At 33.8% G+C, this 19,276-nt stretch overlaps 2 protein-coding genes across 3 annotated transcripts; one reads left to right on the top strand and one right to left on the bottom strand.

Annotated features, from left to right (window-relative positions):
* The first annotated feature begins 6,369 nt into the window (after positions 1 to 6,369).
* LOC149960239 (NADH dehydrogenase [ubiquinone] 1 beta subcomplex subunit 2, mitochondrial-like) lies at positions 6,370 to 9,882 on the top strand. The gene is made up of 3 exons (XM_090165204.1): positions 6,370 to 6,537; positions 8,207 to 8,330; positions 9,744 to 9,882. Exons 1-3 carry the CDS (start codon positions 6,449 to 6,451, stop codon positions 9,813 to 9,815), a joined length of 285 nt encoding a protein of 94 aa, XP_090021330.1. The 5' UTR covers positions 6,370 to 6,448; the 3' UTR covers positions 9,816 to 9,882.
* Positions 9,883 to 12,390: 2,508 nt separating this feature from the next.
* Positions 12,391 to 18,998, bottom strand: LOC149960238 (uncharacterized). 2 transcript variants are annotated; one of them, XM_090166608.1, is made up of 4 exons: positions 18,920 to 18,998; positions 18,741 to 18,793; positions 16,127 to 16,319; positions 12,391 to 14,107 (listed from the first exon to the last, which is right to left on the bottom strand). In XM_090166608.1, the coding sequence occupies exons 3-4, from the start codon at positions 16,296 to 16,298 to the stop codon at positions 12,501 to 12,503; spliced, it is 1,779 nt and encodes a 592-aa protein (XP_090022734.1). In that variant the 5' UTR covers positions 16,299 to 16,319; positions 18,741 to 18,793; positions 18,920 to 18,998; the 3' UTR covers positions 12,391 to 12,500. The 2 variants fall into 2 exon arrangements, with proteins under 2 accessions (XP_090022734.1, XP_090022735.1); XM_090166609.1 differs by lacking the exon at positions 18,920 to 18,998 and having other exon boundaries at positions 16,127 to 16,263; positions 18,741 to 18,909.
* Between the last annotated feature and the right edge of the window lie 278 nt (positions 18,999 to 19,276).

Below are 19,276 nucleotides of genomic sequence, written 5' to 3'. Positions count from 1 at the left end.
TAAAATGTTAATATGAATTTCCCTTACAGAACCTTGTGTAGTAGTAGTAATATATATTTCGGCCTTGAAATATTTTAGGCACTAGGAGTTTCGGTGTTGAAAGAAACCTGGATTAGGCAATAACTCTGGAAATCAGTTCAGTTAGGTTTTTTTAATAATAATCATAGGGATTTTTATTATGTTACATATGGTGGTATATATAAGAGTTAGTTATAATAATAATAATAATAATAATAATCATCATCATCTAAGAAACCGCGCGAGATTATTTTTGGATTGTTAGCCCTCCCCTTGTCCCAATAACGCTATGGTTGTTTCACTTGTTCTTTATTGTTCCGATTGAACCGAAACCAAGCTAACAATTTCAAATGTACTAGAAAAAATTACAAATTTAAGCGACTATTTACGTAACAATAGAGTAGTATCAACTCGTAGCTTTGGCTCTGGTCGCCATTTTAGGCGCGTTTTTTTCTCTATAGGAAAAAGCATGGGTGACGTTGCGTGATGTAGCACTGACACTACTCTATATACAACTCTACAAAGTTATTGAAAAATTGTAATGCATTTACTTCCGCAGGTCGTCTACAAAGATGGAATTAATTCAATCTATATGGTTTTACTAAATAAAATCCTATAGGCCAGAGTGACCTTAATAAAAATAAAGTTAAATTAAATGTCGTCGCTGTCCGCGTGTGGGACCCTGTTGCCACGGCTGGACGCAACAGGTCAGTAAAAAAAAACTTGTTTTTTCCTTTTGTGAAAAGTGCCAATGTACTTTTCTCGAGTTTTTGTCAAGCTGTCAACAAAAGTATTGCACTCGCAAGTGCAATTGCTAACCAAATACTACAATTATGATATAAATTTAATTATGAATTTAAGAAATGCAACCTCTAATTTTAAAGAATTTACATTTAAATAAATAACAATGATAATTTCAAGTTTATACTCTTTTACTAAACCATATAATTTGGTGAATAATTAGTTAAGTCATCGCTCGCTCGTTGCCTGTGCAGAATCTTGAAAAAGAAGTGTAATTTCTATGAAGCGTCAAGCGTGTAATTTAGGCCTAGAAATTATTCGTAGAATTATACGAAGTCAAAGTTATGACTGACATATGCCAAACGGAGTACGGGGAGGCAACGTACTTCGATAAGGTTCCCTCGTGAAACTTCATAAGTCATTAGAAAGTATTCACCAAGTTCAAAGGAAAATGAAAATTAACTAATGTTAATTTATCGTCAATTGTTTCGCATTTAAACCATTAACACATTTTTCTCAACCGGCCGAGCAGACGTGTATTACTTGCCCTTTTAATTAAATTATAAAATAAAATATATAAAAATTGAAATATAATGTGAAATACGTTAACAAAACAATTAAATGCGATAATTTCTAATAGTAGAAATTGCGGCTTTCTCAAAAATAGGGAAGTAAAATGTGACAAAATAACGTGTAGTGTATACCTATATATACCCCAGACGGTTTGGAAATATGGATTAGGGTTTAGGCCAAACGGGCCAAACCCTAATCCACATCCCCCGCATTAATCAAGGTCAGGGAACAAATCGCTTGGTATCTCCCACTCAGGTGTTGTCCAGACATGGAGTCGTCGCGTTAATTTCGACCAAAGAAAGAGGGAGGAAGGAAAGTATTAGATTTTTTTGCGTGTTTCGGCCGCGTATACATTACATATGCCCCGCGAATGGGTCCACTCTTCGAGATCGGGGGGCGCGGGTGCGTAGACAATCTGTCTTCTTCGGGGTTCCAACTCAACAAAACCTCTACCACACAGAAATCAAAACCGCGAAAACCCAGAAAATCGTTTTCATTGAATTGTAAATGAAATTTTTTTTTGCCTAAGCAAAAATAAAATAATCGTTCCATAGCGAAAACGTGTAAATTGCGCTTTTAATAGGTTTAATAAATAGGCCCATCATAAAACAATATTTTTTTTAGATACTACATTTTGCCATGGTTTTTATAAAGTGTAAATCTAATATTATACAACCATTCGTTTCGGGGTAGCACATGCCCCTGTGCCCCCTGGTTACGCCAACCATAGAAATCTCATAGGTAACTAGAATGCTGCCGTGTAACTGGCAAATGGCCCAAACGCCGTGGCAGACGACGTCAGATCTCAGCCAATCAGAGCTTAAAGAGTGGTTCTGCCAAGAATTTAATGTCACCGGAGAGAATGACGTCACCTATCTCCCGCTATAGTAACGGAACCAAGGAGGATAATAATCCTCCTTGGCGGAACCACTCTACGGCCTCTCATTGGCTGAAGGTTCAAGGCGAACTGGCGTCAAGCTCGTCTGTAGGCGGCAGCATTCTAGTTACCTATGAGATTTCTATGGCGCTAACAGACCAAAATAGACACTCCGAAACTGGCAAGTCAGATAGGGCTGTGTGCGAATAGTGTTTTTTAGGTATTTGGCGAATACCAAATACCAGTACCCCCGCCAGGAATTTTTAACACACAGGCCCGGTCTGATTTAGAGGCCCCCTTTATAAATATTTTAATTTAGAAATGCCCTATTTTAAAGAATTTTTTGACTGTTAATTTAAACGTTCTCTTAGGAAAAATAAAATTTTCTTCAATGGCAATTTAATCAAAGAATGACTCTCTTCTATTAAAGCTTTTACCAAATTCATCAACCACTAAATTAGGGTTTTCTTGTAAACAATTCTACATTATCGATTAATGGACAAAGTAGCCAGATTTGAAAGTCAATATTATCCCACAGTTGTTCGTTGACGTGTTTCAATTCTTTTCAGGGAACTGAAACTTCTTTCTGAGATAGTGTTGTAGTACTTAACAAGGTCAGGGAAGCCATCTTCCATGGTCATTAAATAGTGGAAGCAGTCGCTTACGCTGCAAATTGTTTGGGGATAATTAGATTTAACGCAATTTTAGTTTGACTTTTTAAGGAAACAAGGTCGAAATGAAACCTATCGGATGTGTCACAATGTGTTAGGATATCGATTTCGTTTAGGAAGTTCTCAGAGTTAGAGTCAGACGCCATGATACATTTATAATAATCAGAGTTTTCTAGTAATCGTATATTCATTTCAGAAATAAATTTGTCTATTAATTCGAAATAGTTGGACCTCATCTTATCTACCAGGGTTTTTGCTTCAGTTGCCCTGGTCCCTGATGTATTTGTTACCACACTATGTTTTAATCTCCTGTTGTTAGGGATAATTTTACGTTTTCGTAAAGCTAATGTTTCGCTGTTACGGTCAGGTACTGCAATAAAAGCCAATTCTCCGATACTAGTAGCTTTTTCCCAAATAGAATCAAAGCGTTCAGAGTTTCTACACTCTTCTAAGGTCTTGACAGTAGCTTGGCAAATGGCAACGGCTTCCGTAAAAATAACTTTGGAACTTTGTAAATATTCCGATTGGGAATTTGTTACACCTAATACTTCGTCTAATGCAATGCCTAATATTAAGTGGTTAAAGTTATGAAATGGGCAGTCTCGTCGGGTTTTCCGTTTCCAATCAGATTCTCTAAAGTTAAAACTACGGAATCGAGTCTATTTCTAAAATATAGGGAATCCCCTTTTTTTTGCTCCACTACCGAGTGGCATTTTTAGTATATCGTAGCCTAGATATTTTTGGTAGTTTTCAAAATATTCACTTCTAATGACCGAATTGTTTTGAAAGTTGTAAATGGCTTGAACCAAACCCAGTAGTTCTATAGCTGTCGATATTTTGGAGCAACGGTCAACCAAAACTAAATTTAAGCGGTGGGCGTAGCAATGAACCTACGGACAATGGCCACCTACTGCTTCGTCTACTTTCACCCTTACTCCTTTTACGTGCCCACTTATTACACTTAGCCCATCATAAGTCAGTGCAACACAATTCTCCAGTTTGAAACCATCCTCTTTTAAAAGATTTATAATTGCCAAGCTGATACTCTCAGACTCAAACTTGTGTAAATCTGTGAGCCCTATAAATCGTTCTACGATACCTATTTCTGCTTTAGTATATCGAATACAAAGATTTAACTGCTCTACTCCCGCATTGTCTCGAGTTTCGTCAGCTATTACAGAGTAGAATCCACCTAATTCGTTGACCTATTAAAGAATAATTTTTCTCACTAAACTTGCACAAATGCCAATTATTTCGTTTTGTATGGTGCTGTGCATATATTTGGCATTATTCGGCATATTATCGCACTTGGCTTTTAAATCAGGACATTTTCTTTTTAAAAGATCTAATATTGCAATAAAGTTTCCCCTATTCCCAATATTGTCGGCGGATGTGTAAGTGCTCCCCTGAAGTGCTAAATCTTGTTGGGGACATAATATAATCACTTCAACGTGTGTAGATAGGACCTCTGTATTTCTAATAATGTCTGGTTTATGGTGGTCGTTAACCTGGAAAGCTATTGATCCACGGGATTCGGATTCCATGTAGTAGAAGTATGTTTTGTAGGCTAGTTGGTGAGAAGATTTGTTGGAAGTGAAATGTTCTTTGAATTGTTTCCCCATATTTTTCCAATCCGAAAATCCCTTTAGAAATCCAGTATTTTTACTGCCTAACAAATGACGGCAACAAAACAATACACTGCATCCTTTGCAACTGAATATTCAATCATTTGATATTTGTCATACCTAGAAGAATTGAAATCTCGACTTTTACCTCCAATTATTCTTTTAGGAAAATAATTTAGTTTAGGCGGAACTGGAAAGCAATCTTTATCTAGACTACTATCCAAGTTATTCAACGCATGTTAGCCCATTTCTTTTGAATTGGACACGTTGTTTGATCTATTTTTTACATGGTTAGAGTTGGGGTTTACAATTACTTCTGCAATTTCCCCTTCATGAGTTAGTTCCATTTCCATGACGTTTGGAAGTACTTCAGCAGTATTACTACCACTGTTATCAGTCCCCAAGGATTCTAAACCCTCTCCCAATTATTTGCCTAGGTTTTCCTCAGAACTATCGTTATGGGTTTGCGCCGACGATTTAAAAAAACGTGCCATTGCACCTTTCTGACACTAACGAAACTATCTTCTCTATTCCCTTTTTGTCGTTTTTGAGCCACAGATAAAAATTTTCTGGTACTCATATTTAAAAATACTACTATTATATACTAATAGCGAAATAACCTTAACAAAGTTTAAGACAATGAAGCTTAGTTAAAGCTATGTAGTCTTCAAACAGACTTTATAATAATAACAGCTATATCTAGCCTTGAAAAAGGCTGTTTGAACAATTTAGGTAGAGTTGCTAATTAGCCTTGCCAATGGCCGGGGCTCATTTAACGCGGCAACCACTGTCATCTCCTAGTCCTGGCTTCTGTCTATATCAATGTAACCAGAGTACACTACCAATGGCCGAAACCACAGAGTTCGCTGCCATTGGTAGTGTACATGTACTCAGGTAAGATTGATATCGAGTATAGGTGATTAAAAAGATAACGTTTTGTAAGGGCCATTTAGGACTCTTGGAAATTGGAATTGAATGGGATTTCTTTTTTACAGAGCTAGATGACCAATTTTTAAAAATAAAAAAATTTGAAAATCATATTCGGTCTCATTTGGAGACCCCAGAGGGTATTTTTTTTAAACTTTTAGAGGCCCCTAAAATAGGCCTAAAGTTTTTCAACATAGGCACGTGCCTACTTGTGCCTACTGCTGGCGGGGGCACTGCCAAATACGTTGGTTTTTGGGAACCATCTGACGGATGGAATTTCGAAAATGACCAACTAACGTGACGTTTAAAAATTTGGACCAAATTCTTTTTTTTTTTAGATTATTCTATCCAAAACCAAATTTTACTAAAGAAAGAGGCTAGTTCCAACTAGTCTAGATATTACGGAATCACTCCCCCCCCCCCACCCAAATGATTTCTTCCACTCTATAGTGTATACATCCCGCCTATTTACTTCATTGTTATCTTGTGCCCATGATACATTTAATTCCGATTTACAAACATCAAGATAACTTGCAAGTTTAAATTTTGTTTGCCTCGTCACTCGTGACCTTCGGTTTCGACGCGCAGAAAAGATCGCTAGGTTTTTTTTTACTTACTTTGTGCCCTCTGGCGGTAGAAATTTGATGCAAATACCCAATAATTTTATAAATTTGGATTAAAATCCACAAAATCAATTTAATTTTTTTTTAATAGAATGGTCGGTTTTCAAAGTTCACTATTTACTATTCTAGAATTTTAAAAACTAGAATTTGATTTGGCGGTGCGAATAGTTTAGCCTAAAAATGTCCAAATAATTGGTTCAAATCGAATAATGACGAATACTTTGCACAACCCTAGTCAGGCTGAAAAATTCAAAAATTCTTCCTGGCTTATGTCTAGCCCAAAATCTCTCAAGGTTAGTGGAGGCATTTTCAATCATCTGCTTGTTTTTCTTATCAAAGTTAAATCCTAAATTCCTAATTAGAGGTTACAGTTTAAATTTTTAGAAATTAATTATGTTAAGAAAGTTGGTTACATTAGGCAAACTGTCTTCAAACTCACTTGGTCGATTAAATGTAGTCCCAAAGAGACATAGTGGTGGAGAGTAAGTGTGATATTTTTCTGTATTAAAAGAGTTTGTTTGGATTAAAAAAATTTGTTCATAATAAACGTACACTAATGGATTAGCTATTTGTAAGTTTAGAAATTCATGTTAAGTTAATAAAAACCACCTACGGACCGCATTGTCTAACTAATTATTAGCTTTGCTCAGGGATGATTAACTCATGTCTTATCTCTGAATAACCACTCCCTTAGTTTTACCCTAATTTTGATACAAATGAGAAATTGAGTGTTGCATTATCCATGATTGGTGGTCATGGTAATGTGTTTTGCTTGTATCACCAATAGTGAAATTTCTTTTGGGTACAAACAGATTTTGAAAATGCACGAAATTCCTTGAGTGTTTCTAACTTTAACAATATATAGTGTAGGTCGTGCCTCACGATCATGTGATTTAGTTTTCATGGTAACCCTTTCAATAGTGCAAGGATTATAAGAATTTTTGGGTCCGCTTATTTGATGTTACATGTGAAACAAGAGCTCATTGAAATTTTTATATGGAATTGTTATACAGTGGCATACTTATCAGTGGCTTATTATGTTGCATATGATCCTATATATTTCTTTAAAAAGATATTTACAGTGAATTATTGGATTGATGATGTCCAAGATGTAAATTAAATTAAGTGATTAAAGTGGTTAACACAAATTTTATCTTTGACTGTCATCAAACATGAAAGTGTTAAAGACAATGGATAAATTTTATTTTAAATGCATTCAACAAGGCTTTGCTTTTATTTTCACTATCAAACATTACTCTATTTTTTTTATTTCATTTTGAATTTTCTTCTTTGTCACTTTTGTGTTTAATAGAGAGAGTAGATAGTTAAATTTATATTCACAGCTTTAAGGGTTGTTCAGAAATGCATAAAGGGTTTGCGTTAGGAATTACACATAAAAATTTCATCAAGCATTTAGACAATAGTAGGGATTTTTACGTTGATTTTTAGCACTATTGGCCAATCCCATACATTTTAGAGAAAAATGACTTTATGAATCTTGAAAATCCTGAACACCGTGCAAAAATCAGTTCCAATATCTCAAAATCACTCTAAATAACTAGAAATAGTTACAAGAATTGTGGTCTAAAATCTGAACCAGTTTCTGATTTCTGAAAACACTAAGATTCCATCTCCCATTCGCAAAATTTGCAAATGTTTTAACACTCGACTTTAGGCATCTTTATGTTAGGACCTGGAGCAAAAGATATTAAATCACCTGCTGAAGAACTGTAAGGATTCCACCAGCCTAGTAAAGGGGATAAATATGTACCACCTCCTGAACCTGTCTGAGGAGAGGGATCAGAGAAAAATATGTAATAAATTACTTTGTTTGGTATCATCCAGGATGGTTGAGCGGGGACACATGTTTATCCCCTATTGTGGCTGGTGGAACCCTTTAAAAGTATGTTTATCTGTAATATTTATCTACACAAGTCAAAAAAAGAAAAGCAAATAGACAAAATGGTGGATGTTTTAAGACATGTTTACATTTATAGTAGTAATCTCCTTTTTTCTCATACAAAAGCGAAGTTAAAAGTAGCTTGTCAAATATTCATAATATTTATATTTGTTCCTTTCTTTGTGAGATTAATAAAGTTGACATTTGTTTAATATGAAACTTAATAACCATACACGGCATTTTCTATGTAGCTGGATTTACCGTTTACCTCCAGCACCTGCTCCCAAAGCAAATTACATTATTGCAGATGCAATTGGTGGTTTCCTCTATTGGTGGATATTTTGGCACTTATGGCATCAGTTTGACCATATTACTGTAAGTATAGTACTGGTAAATTGTAGTAAAACATTGCTAATCTGATGCACATTTCTTAAGTGGGGTGGCCGAGTGGTTAGCACTTTCGCCCCCGCAGCAAGAGGAGCTGGGTTCGATCCCAACTTGTGACACTGGGTGAAAACTCTGAACTACTCCTGCGTTGAGTTTGCAAGTTCTCTCCCCGCTGGTTTAATGGTTTTCCCCCGAGTTCTTCGGTTTCCCCTTCCATAAAAACTTGTAGAGGTTATTGGTTATAGTTAGTGTAGGGAGCTGTTGGCTCGCGTGGCATATAGGGCTTGCTACCACCCTCCTTCGTGTTGTAACGCGGCCACCTGTTTAAAGGCATAATAAGTCGCTAGATGACTTGGGCCTAATGTGGTGCCTTGGGTATTAACCTAGCTGATTATTATTATTATTATTAAAATATTTCTACATGATCCAAGCATTTCCAAACACATTTATCCCCACTTTTAAGCCTTAAGCATTGAGAGACTATTATTGATTTCCATGGGAAGCTCTGAGAGTACTCTGAAATCTCTCTCTGGAAGAGATTTCCAAAGAGTGAGAGTTTTATTCCCCATGAATGACAATAACATTTTTAGAGCAGCTAATAGCTGCCCGAGCCGAGATAAAAGTTTCGTAGTGTAGATTGCCATGGAGCAATGTTAAAGCCTACTCCAGACCTCCTGATCTGTTGAATTTTTTGGATCAACTTTTAGCTGCTCCTTGCCAGTGGAGTTCATGAATCTCATCATGAACTGCTCTGAGATTGTTAGTGGAGTGTGAAAACTTATCACAAGTGTTCAGAGAGCGCTCTAAATTACCCCATGATAAATGCTATAGTTGGAAGCTATGCGATTGCTTGTCAAAACAAATTGTGATGCCGGGGGGGGGGGGGGGGCTGAATGTACCAATACTTATAGATAAAAACTGCATCTGCGCCACTGTTGGGGTACAGAAATATTGGGAGGGAACGTATAGATTTTAGGTACAGCGGGAATGAAAGAGGTATAGGTGCATGCACAGATAATTTTTTTATCAATAAATACATTCCTTACTCTCATCATTTAAGGATAAAACAAACAAAGTTAGCTTTGTGGTAGTCCAGATTCAAAGTATATTAGCTATTTATACACAGCCAAAAAAAACTAATTAGGACAGAAGTGCTGAAGCTTTTGTCTTCTGCTAAGGTGCTACTTATAACATCTTAATGTCTGCCATGAAGCTATTACTTCACATTTTTCAGTACACTGATTAAATAATTAAGAGATTGACTACAGCAATTCAAAATTATTTATTATTACAATGATTACAATATTAATTTCCACAAGTGTGTACATTAATTATAGAAAAGTAGTTTTACAGAATCTCCCAAAGGTTTTATTAAGTATTCTAATATTTATTCTTTTACAGGGAGAATTTGAATATCCAGATAGACTTAAGTGGACTGATGAAGAACTGGGCATTCCTCCAGATAATGAATAATAAAAAACCAATTCAAATTTGTAGTTTGTATATAAATTAATATAGTAATAAACTTATAAGAGTTTCATTTGTGCTATTTAATTATGTACACAATCTTAGTTGAGAAGGGGGCATGAAATTAATAATAGGCTAGAAAAATGTTAGAATATATTAACAAAAAATGCTTTTATTGGGTAACACCAAAAGTATATAGGGGGAGAAAGTCTATCAGTGCCTTCAGATTTTACCTTCCACCATGCTTGACACCCTTTTTAAAGAGCTAGTGATCACGTGATATTTCTAACCAATAAGGATAGCACATTACGCGCGAAGTAGTGCATTTGTGGTATTCCGGTCCGCGCTCAAGATGAAAATTTTTAATTTTATTCCCTGGCAACCATGTCATTGCCTCGCGATTTTAAATAGTCTCTCTGTCAAATGCTGATCATCATTTCCTTCGATAACAGTTGATTTTAATTAATAATTACTATGTCAATTGTAAAATAAACAAAAGAAGCTCGTATCTGTAGTTATTATTTCAGTTAAACTTGCAAATTGTTAGACCTTATCATCGTAGATTTGCCAATTAGTCCTGATCTCTGCTCTTAGATGGTGCCACGCTCTCCACGATTTAAGTGAGCGTTATTCTAGTTAGTTTATTTCTTTTCAAAAGTCGTGTTATTATTTTTAAAAGGTCGCATTTTAGTTTCTATCATATATCTACTTTATTTAGGAACTAAATTAACCAAAGCAAAAGTTGAATATTAACGTATTTTATAGATAACTTTTTTTCATCGTGACGGAGTATAACCGATACCTTTGTGTCCCTGTAAAGAGGCAAGGGGGAAGTAATTTCAGAAGCCCAAAAATTTAACCCCTCAAATAAGACGTTGTGCGGTTGGACCCAAGTGCCAGACTTTCTCCCCATATTTACTTTGGTAACACCGTCAAGTCATGTCTAATTTACAAGGAGGCCTGTAACAAAGTATAAATTTATCAACTTACAAATCTCTTTATTATTTTTTTCAATGATGTGGGGAAAAAATACGGCCTATACCATGACGTTTTGTACTCTTTTGATGCAGGGAGGTCTGTAGATCTTCAACAAAGAAGTTGAAAGTGATGGCTCTTGTAATTTTTGTATGAATGTCTCTTGGTTTTCTTAAATGTTCTAACAAATAAGTAACGAAGGAGTCGAAAACTAAACATAATGTTGTTTCAAAGACATCCAGTTTAGTTCTTGATGAGTTTTTTGCCAAGGCATACTTATCCTTTTCATCAATGAATTTATATCCATTATCGTGGGCAATTTGCAATTTATTTAAGTACGTTATGTTTTCAGAGAAAATATCCCCATAGTTAAAGAGGGATAAAATTAAAGAATTATAGAGTAGATCCAATTTTTATCTCTAAGGCTCTATATAGAGGGGCCGTTGGACATAATCCCCCCCAATATCTTTTTTGGACGAAATCTCCCCGGAATACGAGACATAATCCCCCCACGTTCGGGATAAAATCCCCCCAAATATGGTACAGAAACCGCCATATGGCATTCATAAAGAAATTTATTATCATGGTTATTGATTGTTTTAGGTGAATATTTTTTTTTAAAAATACTAAAATATGGAGGATATACTTAATCACTTAACCTAACCTAACCTAACCTACAGCAGACAATGCTTGATTTTTAAAAATTATTTGGGGTGATTTTCTCCAATCATTGTAATTTTACAAACTTGTTACTTAATATGTTTTGGTTCAATTAAAGGAAGAATAAACTTTAATATTTATGGTGGTTTAAAAAATTTAATATTTCTACCATCAGGTTTAACAGAAGTTTGGGGGTGATCATTGCTAGTAACATAAAAAAAAAGTCATAACGCCTGTTAACAGAAATTTTTTCAAGCTAGTTCCTATTCAATTTAAAAAAGGAGTATAATTTATCTATTACTGTCCTTTCCCACACCAAAAAGTACTGTTCAAAAGTTCAGCCTCAGATTATTTATACAAAAAAACGAATTGATATTGTTGAATTTCAAATATTTTACTGAAACTTTTTATGTAATTTCAATTTCCCAGCTAGATAAGTACTAAAAATATTTAAACCTAATGCATACCTGTATTTAAAATAAATTTTTTCTTTATATTATTTGTAAATAAATTTTGAAATGACTCGATCATAAACACATTTAAATTCAGTATATGGGAGAAGTGACACGAAAATTTATAAATTTAGATTTTTGGTTCTTAATATTAAATGTTTGCTAACTATATCACCTGTACAATCTAAAAAGCTTTATTTCTTTGCTATAAAATATAAATATTAAATGGTTCCACAAGCACAATAGGGAAGAAACATGCGTCTCCACACGGCCCACCTAGACATTAGTTTTGGTATTTGCTGCCAATGTAGCATGGCGTTGTAGACTACACAAATATATTGGTATTCCTTCGTTTTCTCTGGGTTTTACCTTCAACCAGCTTCAGGATGGAAGCATATTTCTTTTGAGCCTAATTCTGTGAAGAGGTCATCCACCTCTATTTCAGGTATTGCATTTGAGAGATGTGTATATTTTTTAAATAAGGACCAAATAGCTTAAAAGTTAACTTAGGCAGCTTTCCAATTTTGAGAAAGAGCTGCATTTACTGTTTTATAATTACAGTTGTTCAAGAAATTATACATCAATTTAGGCAAGTTTTAAAAGGCTATGCAAGCATATTATATAATGATAGATCAACAATAGGTTTATTCAATGTTTTGAGGAAGTCTGAGACTTTCACACGATTATTTCCTTCCTCAACTGTAATGAATGTTGTATCTAGATCAATTTCTTTACAGAAATCTGAACTTGAAGATTGAATGTATGCGTCCTCTGGTTCAACTTTTATTATGTAATTTGGATCAAAAACTGAGCTATCCAATGAAAATCCACTTATCTCTAGTTCCTTTTGTGAATGTGTCATTTCACTAGAGCCTTCAAAGATACTTGTTGCATTACGCGCTGTAATAGATTTGGCAGGTCTTCCCCTTTTCTTTTTGCCACCTTGATTACTTTGCTTTTTACCAACTTCTGTTTTATTAATAACGATTTTGGTTTTAATAGGTCGACCTCTTTTCTTTTTTGGAATTTCACCAGATTGTTCAGCACTGCTCATTAATTTACCTTGATCATGATCAAAACTTGTTGATGGCATTGAAGAGGCTATAGAACTTCTAGGATTACTTCGAAGTTCAATTCTCCTTCCAAGGTGAATTTCAATGTGATCTATGAGTTCCTCCTTTGAATTGAATGTTGCATAGCATAATTGACACTTGGGTTTTCTGTCACCTATGTTAAGATGAACTGGGGCTGCTAGTTTAATAGGCAAAGGGTTGCTGGTATTCTCCAAAGCTGCTAACTTCAAAACCTTAACTACTGGTTGAAAATTGTTTTTTACAGGTAACCGACTACTCAATCTCTTTTTATTGCGCCGTGTTGTTTTAGTGAAGTTTGAGATATCATCTGTTACACTAGCATCGGAATCATCTTCATGTGTTGGACTATACAAAGGAGACTCTGTGGATTCATCAGTATCATTGCCATCAACACACTCTAAATTAAAAGTGGGTACTTCTACAGCATTTGGTTCAACTTCTTCAATATCAGATTCATAATTCACTAAAGTCTTTTTCCTGACTCTCTGAGAACGCTTTGGTTTAGTGCTAGCAATTGAAATAGTCTGCGCTTTCTTATTTTCTTTTCTTAAATCTTTATTGGATTTTAAAGCAGACAGTGCAACGTTCAATATGTCTTTTTGGTGGACAACATTGTGAGCTTTCAGAGCTGTTTCAGTTTTACATATCTTGTTACACATTTTACAATGAAATTCTTTAGTTTGAACATGAACTAACAAATGTTTGTCAAGTGCAACTTTAAACATAAATGATTTTGAGCATATATTACACACAAATTTTGAGAGATGGTTAACTTTCCGATGCTCAGTCAAGTCTTCTTGTTTCTTATAAGCTGCAAAACAGTCACTACAGCTATAAAGTTGATCCAAGCAGACCAATTCATCATCCGAACCATCCTTCCCTTTACATTTGTGTAACTTCAGTCTAGCTTCAGTTAGAAAATTGTAAAGACATATTCCACAAGACCATTTCTTCTTTGTCCTAAATAAATGTGTTTTTTCATGTAGACGTAAGTTCTCTTCAGTCCTGTAGTTAGTTTCACAAACTTTGCAGTTATAAGTGCTTAATATTTCTTTTCGTGGTTTCTCTTTCTTGTTTTGTTCGTCCAGTTCCTCGTCACTGCTGTTTGCAAGATCATCTGAAATGTACAATATTTCACGTTAATGTAAAATCAAAGCAAATTATGTTTGGTCTGATTATGTATTTAGTGTATAGTGTATACTGTTTATTTAAAATTTACCAAAATCTTACAATGTGTAAGGGTTAGCTCCCACCAAACGGAGATCCACATTCCTCCGCTATGGGGAAACTGCTATATGAACCCCGTAAAACCAAGAATGGGAGAGAGACGTTTGGGTGGCGTTTCAGACCAGATAGGAGTTTAAGCCTTAAAGACCCCACCAGGTATTCATTAGAGAAATTATTGTAATAAAGAGTTTAAATGTGAGTAACCGCCTTATTATTTCCTACAAATGGAAACTTCTTCAAAACTCATTTAACAATGAAACCTAACACTATCTCAGAAAGCTAATAAACATAGTAGTTAGAATTTTATAATAACTAATGTAAAATATATAGTGGAATGTTAAATATAATTAATCTATCATATTCTAAATGATAAGCAAAAAATTTACTATGCATGATTTTAAAGTTGTTTTTTTTTAATTTTTTTCATTTGATTTTTTTTAATACAGTGTGTATTTGAATTATTACTATAATATATTATAATCTTTAATTTGAAAAGTTTTATATGCCATGGCATTAGAATTTAAAATAAAATAAAATTCCATAATAAAAAGACTAGATACTTCATGGCTAAAATTTATTTATTTACATGGGCGAGCTTTCGGACCGTGGTCCCTTTTCAAGGTCCGAAAGCTCGCCCATGTAAATAAATAAATTTTAGCCATGAAGTATCTAGTCTTTTTATTATGGAATTTTATTTTATTTTAAAATATATTATACTATAATTTTATTTATTATATTATTGAACAGGTTTTACTGTATAATCTGGACCTTTTATAAAAATTAGTTAAAACAGTCATGGAAATAGCTTCCAAATGACCTTTTTTGACGAGTGTTACAGTGTTTTAAAGTAATTTACATTATTTTATACGGGAATAATTGCTAAAAAGCTCATAAATTTAGTGTTGATGTTTTTATCTGACAATATCCCTTTAATTCTGTAGCAATAGAGAAGTTCAGAATAAGTGAGAATAAATAAATAAATACAGTTCAGCTTACTACAATTTATTACACTCAATGGTGATGATAGCATAATTTAGATACAAGCCACTACTTTTTGATTAGGGCACCTAATAACTTTATATTTATAAAATCAACTGACAATGGGTTACGCAAATTAATTTAAAAAATTCTTTTTTGAAGACTCTTCAAGTAATGAAATAAAAAGTAGGCTATTGCCAGGGTTCTGAAGTGGTATTTAAAGCAACTGTCGGCTCTATCATTGCAACCTGTATTATGTTAAGGCACTTGTTATTAGAATTGGCAATAAATCTATCAGATTCTTCGAAAAAACAACTTTACTGGAGTGTGTGGTGCCACCTATTAACTGCAAAGAAAAATAGCATAAGAATAACCTGGTCAGAGAACCATTGTAGAGTATTAAAATTAGATAACTGATACTCTACTTACAATTGTTAGTCAACTTGAACCAAAATTATATATCCCATATAAAATATATTGTAATTTAATTTAAGTGATTAAAAAATTTACAAACAACCCAACAGACGCAAGGGATACTTTTATGTCCTACCTATTGGGTCAAATTTAGCTTAAGTGTCTTGTATTGATTTTGACACTAGCGACACTGTTGTAATAAGAGTTAACGTTGAACCGACACTTGCTTTAACAGGTGGTAAATAATGTTAAGTAACGTAATGGTATAAAATGGGAAAAGTGGTAAATAATATATTTTCATGAATTATTTACAGTATTTAAAACCTTACCATTATATACCAGTGATATGCACCATATTCAGTATAAGTGGTATTTTTGGAACACTGGTTATAGCCAGCGTAGGCTCGTATAGCCTTCCCCTATCTCTACACCCCTGTTGCTGGAAAATGACAATGGTCAACACAATCTCAGCAATAATTAATAAATACACCTCAATAAGACAAACTGAAAATATTACCACAAATTTTCTGCTTGGAAGTACTATATCCATCTTCAGCAGGTTTGCGACGATTTGATTTCTTCATCTTTAATTCCTTTACTTTTTCCTCTATTTCTCTTCTCTTAATTTTTTTAGCTAAAATTTTATACGCCTTCCTGTAAGTTTCAATTTGTTGTTTGAGTTCACTCATTTTGAATAAATGAATGAAAAGCTGAAAATAAATATTACCTTTATTAACTACAACAAAGGCAGCTTATAACAGTGAAATATTATTAAAAATATTGATAACATTATGGGGATGCAGTGACATTTCAATTTGACTATTTTCCCACAAAAGCTTTGGAAATAAAGCCAAAAATATCTCAGCATATAAATGGTAAGCTTCAAATTGGACTGGAGAAATAGTAAATCATGATTAAATGTGGCAAAAAGTTGATACTAATTATGGCTAATTAAGGAATATTGTGCAGAAGCTAAAAACAACTAGTTAAATTCTTAAATGTGTACTGTTTATTTTATTATACTGTTTATATATTAATAATATTATACTTCAATTATATGCTACAAAAAATATTAAAAAAGAATAAATGAGTGTTTAATGTGAAATAAAATTATTATCTTTGACATATTTTTTCCACATTAGTAAACTTATTACTGTCCCAATGAAAATGTACACTATTTTCCATACAATTTGCTACAGCAATTTTTTTCCTAGGAACTCCGACTTGAAATCTTACTTTTTGAACATATAAAATTCAAATTCAACTAAAAAAACCTGAGGCCATTTGATTATAAGTCATTTTATATTTTAGCAACACCTTTTGATGAAGTCACTAGCAATCCTGGACATAATTTAACTATTATTAGAAAATGGGCCATTTACCTAAACAACACCGTTTTGGAACTACTATTCTGGAGCTTAAAGGGAATATAACCTCAGGTATTTGGTGTGGAACACCAACGTTTGCAGGTTTGGCCACTCTAGCCTTTGACTTTAAAAATGTTTGGCTCCACTGTACAGGGAAATTTTAAAAATTGAAGGGGTCTTCCATAAAGATTGCTTTGCAGGTTTTATTCCCTTTAACGGAGTATGAACATATAGTGGATCAACAAATTTCACATTTTTATTTGGAGCTGTAGACGATAGAGTAATATCGGCGTGATGTATGTCGATGTCACCCATGTTTTTTCCCATAGATAAAAACATCCCTCAAAATGGCTACCATAGCCCAAAGCTACAGAGCGATACTACCAGGGCCCCCACTCAAATCTTCAAATTTTTCATAGGAAAAATAGGATTATAATTCTAAAAATATAGGACTTTATTTTCAAATTATAGGATTTTATAGGACTAAATATGCTATTTCATTTACTAACTTTATGAATTTAAAAAACCAAATCTATATTTAGTAAAATAAATCTTTGATTTTCACTTGAAAAATAGAAACTATTAAACCATTTCATCACAAAATTTACTAGTAGCTAACCATGTTAACAATAACAAAAGTATAGACTAGAGTGACTTTGTATAGGAATTTATCTTATAGCTAAATTTAGCAATTTAAAAGAGTGGTGGGATTTGAAATGGGTAAAATATCAAAATTATAGGATTTTATAGGACTTTTTAAGGATTTTGCTAAAAATATAGGATGTTATAGGACATTTTTGAAAATATAGGATTTTATAGGAATTATAGGACCTCTGGGGGCCCTGTACTACTCTATTCTGAAAATTTTGTCTTCAATGCCCCCTCCCCCTTCTGAAACAATTGACTTTTTCAGTTCACAGAGAGCATCCAACATAAGAATTTCATAAACTGCTGGATTTTTGTCTGTTAAGCAGGTGATAAATCAAAAAGTGTCTATTTAGCAGACAAAAATCCAGCAGTTTATGAGTTTCTTGCATTGGCAAATAGGTGGGTCTGTGTTGTAAGGGACCGACAAGAGGGCGTCCGTTAAGTAACGGTAGGAAACCCCCTTGATAAGCAGTTGCGTACAAAAAGAAGTGTCCCTTGGGGGCCAGAGAGAGTAGACCAGACCACGAATAGGAAGGGAGTTTTGTTGAAAAGGATTGCTCCAGGTAAAAGAGTGAGTTGTGCATAAACTTTATGTTCCATTACTAAACCAAAGCGTTCCTTCTTAGTATTAATGAAGTTAATGTAATCATTCCGAAGACGGAAAAAGAGTTTATTACAGTGTAAACTAAACAGGGTATTTAGCAATACCAGAAATTCATCTTCCTATCCTGCAAAAGTCAATCGCTGGAAACATGTACCTTCACCAGCTTAGCTGATCTTTCAAAATTATTTTTTAAAGAAAACATAGCGCAGGACAAAATTCATCATATATTTTATAAAACTATTACATTGCGATAATGGTTTATTAATTAGTGCATATTCCTATGCATTGTAATTTTAATATTTTATATGATTAGGAAAAGCAAACATATTTTTTTGCTTCTTTACAAGCTGTAAACTTTGATCTGTAAAGCAGTGCACACATGCGAGGTTTGGCGAGAAATTCAACCAAATGAAATCCGCGTAAAGCCTACGAAAGTACATGTTTCATTTTTATGGCTTAACAGGTTACTTCCCTCATAAGAGATATATTACTAAATTTCTGGTAATACTTACACGATCTTTCCCTTATAATATTACGTTTTTTGTGAATGGCCCCTTCTCTATATCTAACATTGGTAGCGCCAAATATATTTCAACAAAAATAAAAAAATTGACAATAGACTCATTAAAAACAAAGGAAATTAAATAATATATATATATTGTCCCAACGTTGTTTACTAAGTTATTATTACGCTGTATAGCTTTAGAGTGAGCTGCTTCGAAGAAAAGCGACTATACGCAACTTTGTCAAGTAAGAAACTGAATTATAAGTGTTGCCAGATATGCTGATTTACTATTTCTTAAGTGAAAAAAGGAAACGATTATATGACCAAAATAATTATTCTATTAATTTAATTTTAGGATACAGGAAGCCCCAAAACTAAGTTTTAAAGCTTATGAATGTGCTACACTTTTCGTTAAAATTTACATTTTGCGCCAGTAACAAACAACCATTGAATTGGGAATACCGCTAGAATTACAGTTTCAATCTGCCTTCCGCGAAACAAATTTTTCAAATGTGAGAACTCTATCATTTGTTGGTGGCGCCA

This window comes from Leiobunum rupestre, chromosome 2, assembly GCF_980474605.1.
Source record: "Leiobunum rupestre chromosome 2, qqLeiRupe1.1.hap1, whole genome shotgun sequence".
In the NCBI taxonomy this organism is placed as follows: domain Eukaryota; kingdom Metazoa; phylum Arthropoda; class Arachnida; order Opiliones; family Sclerosomatidae; genus Leiobunum; species Leiobunum rupestre.
This window is presented reverse-complemented; position numbering and strand designations above follow the sequence as displayed.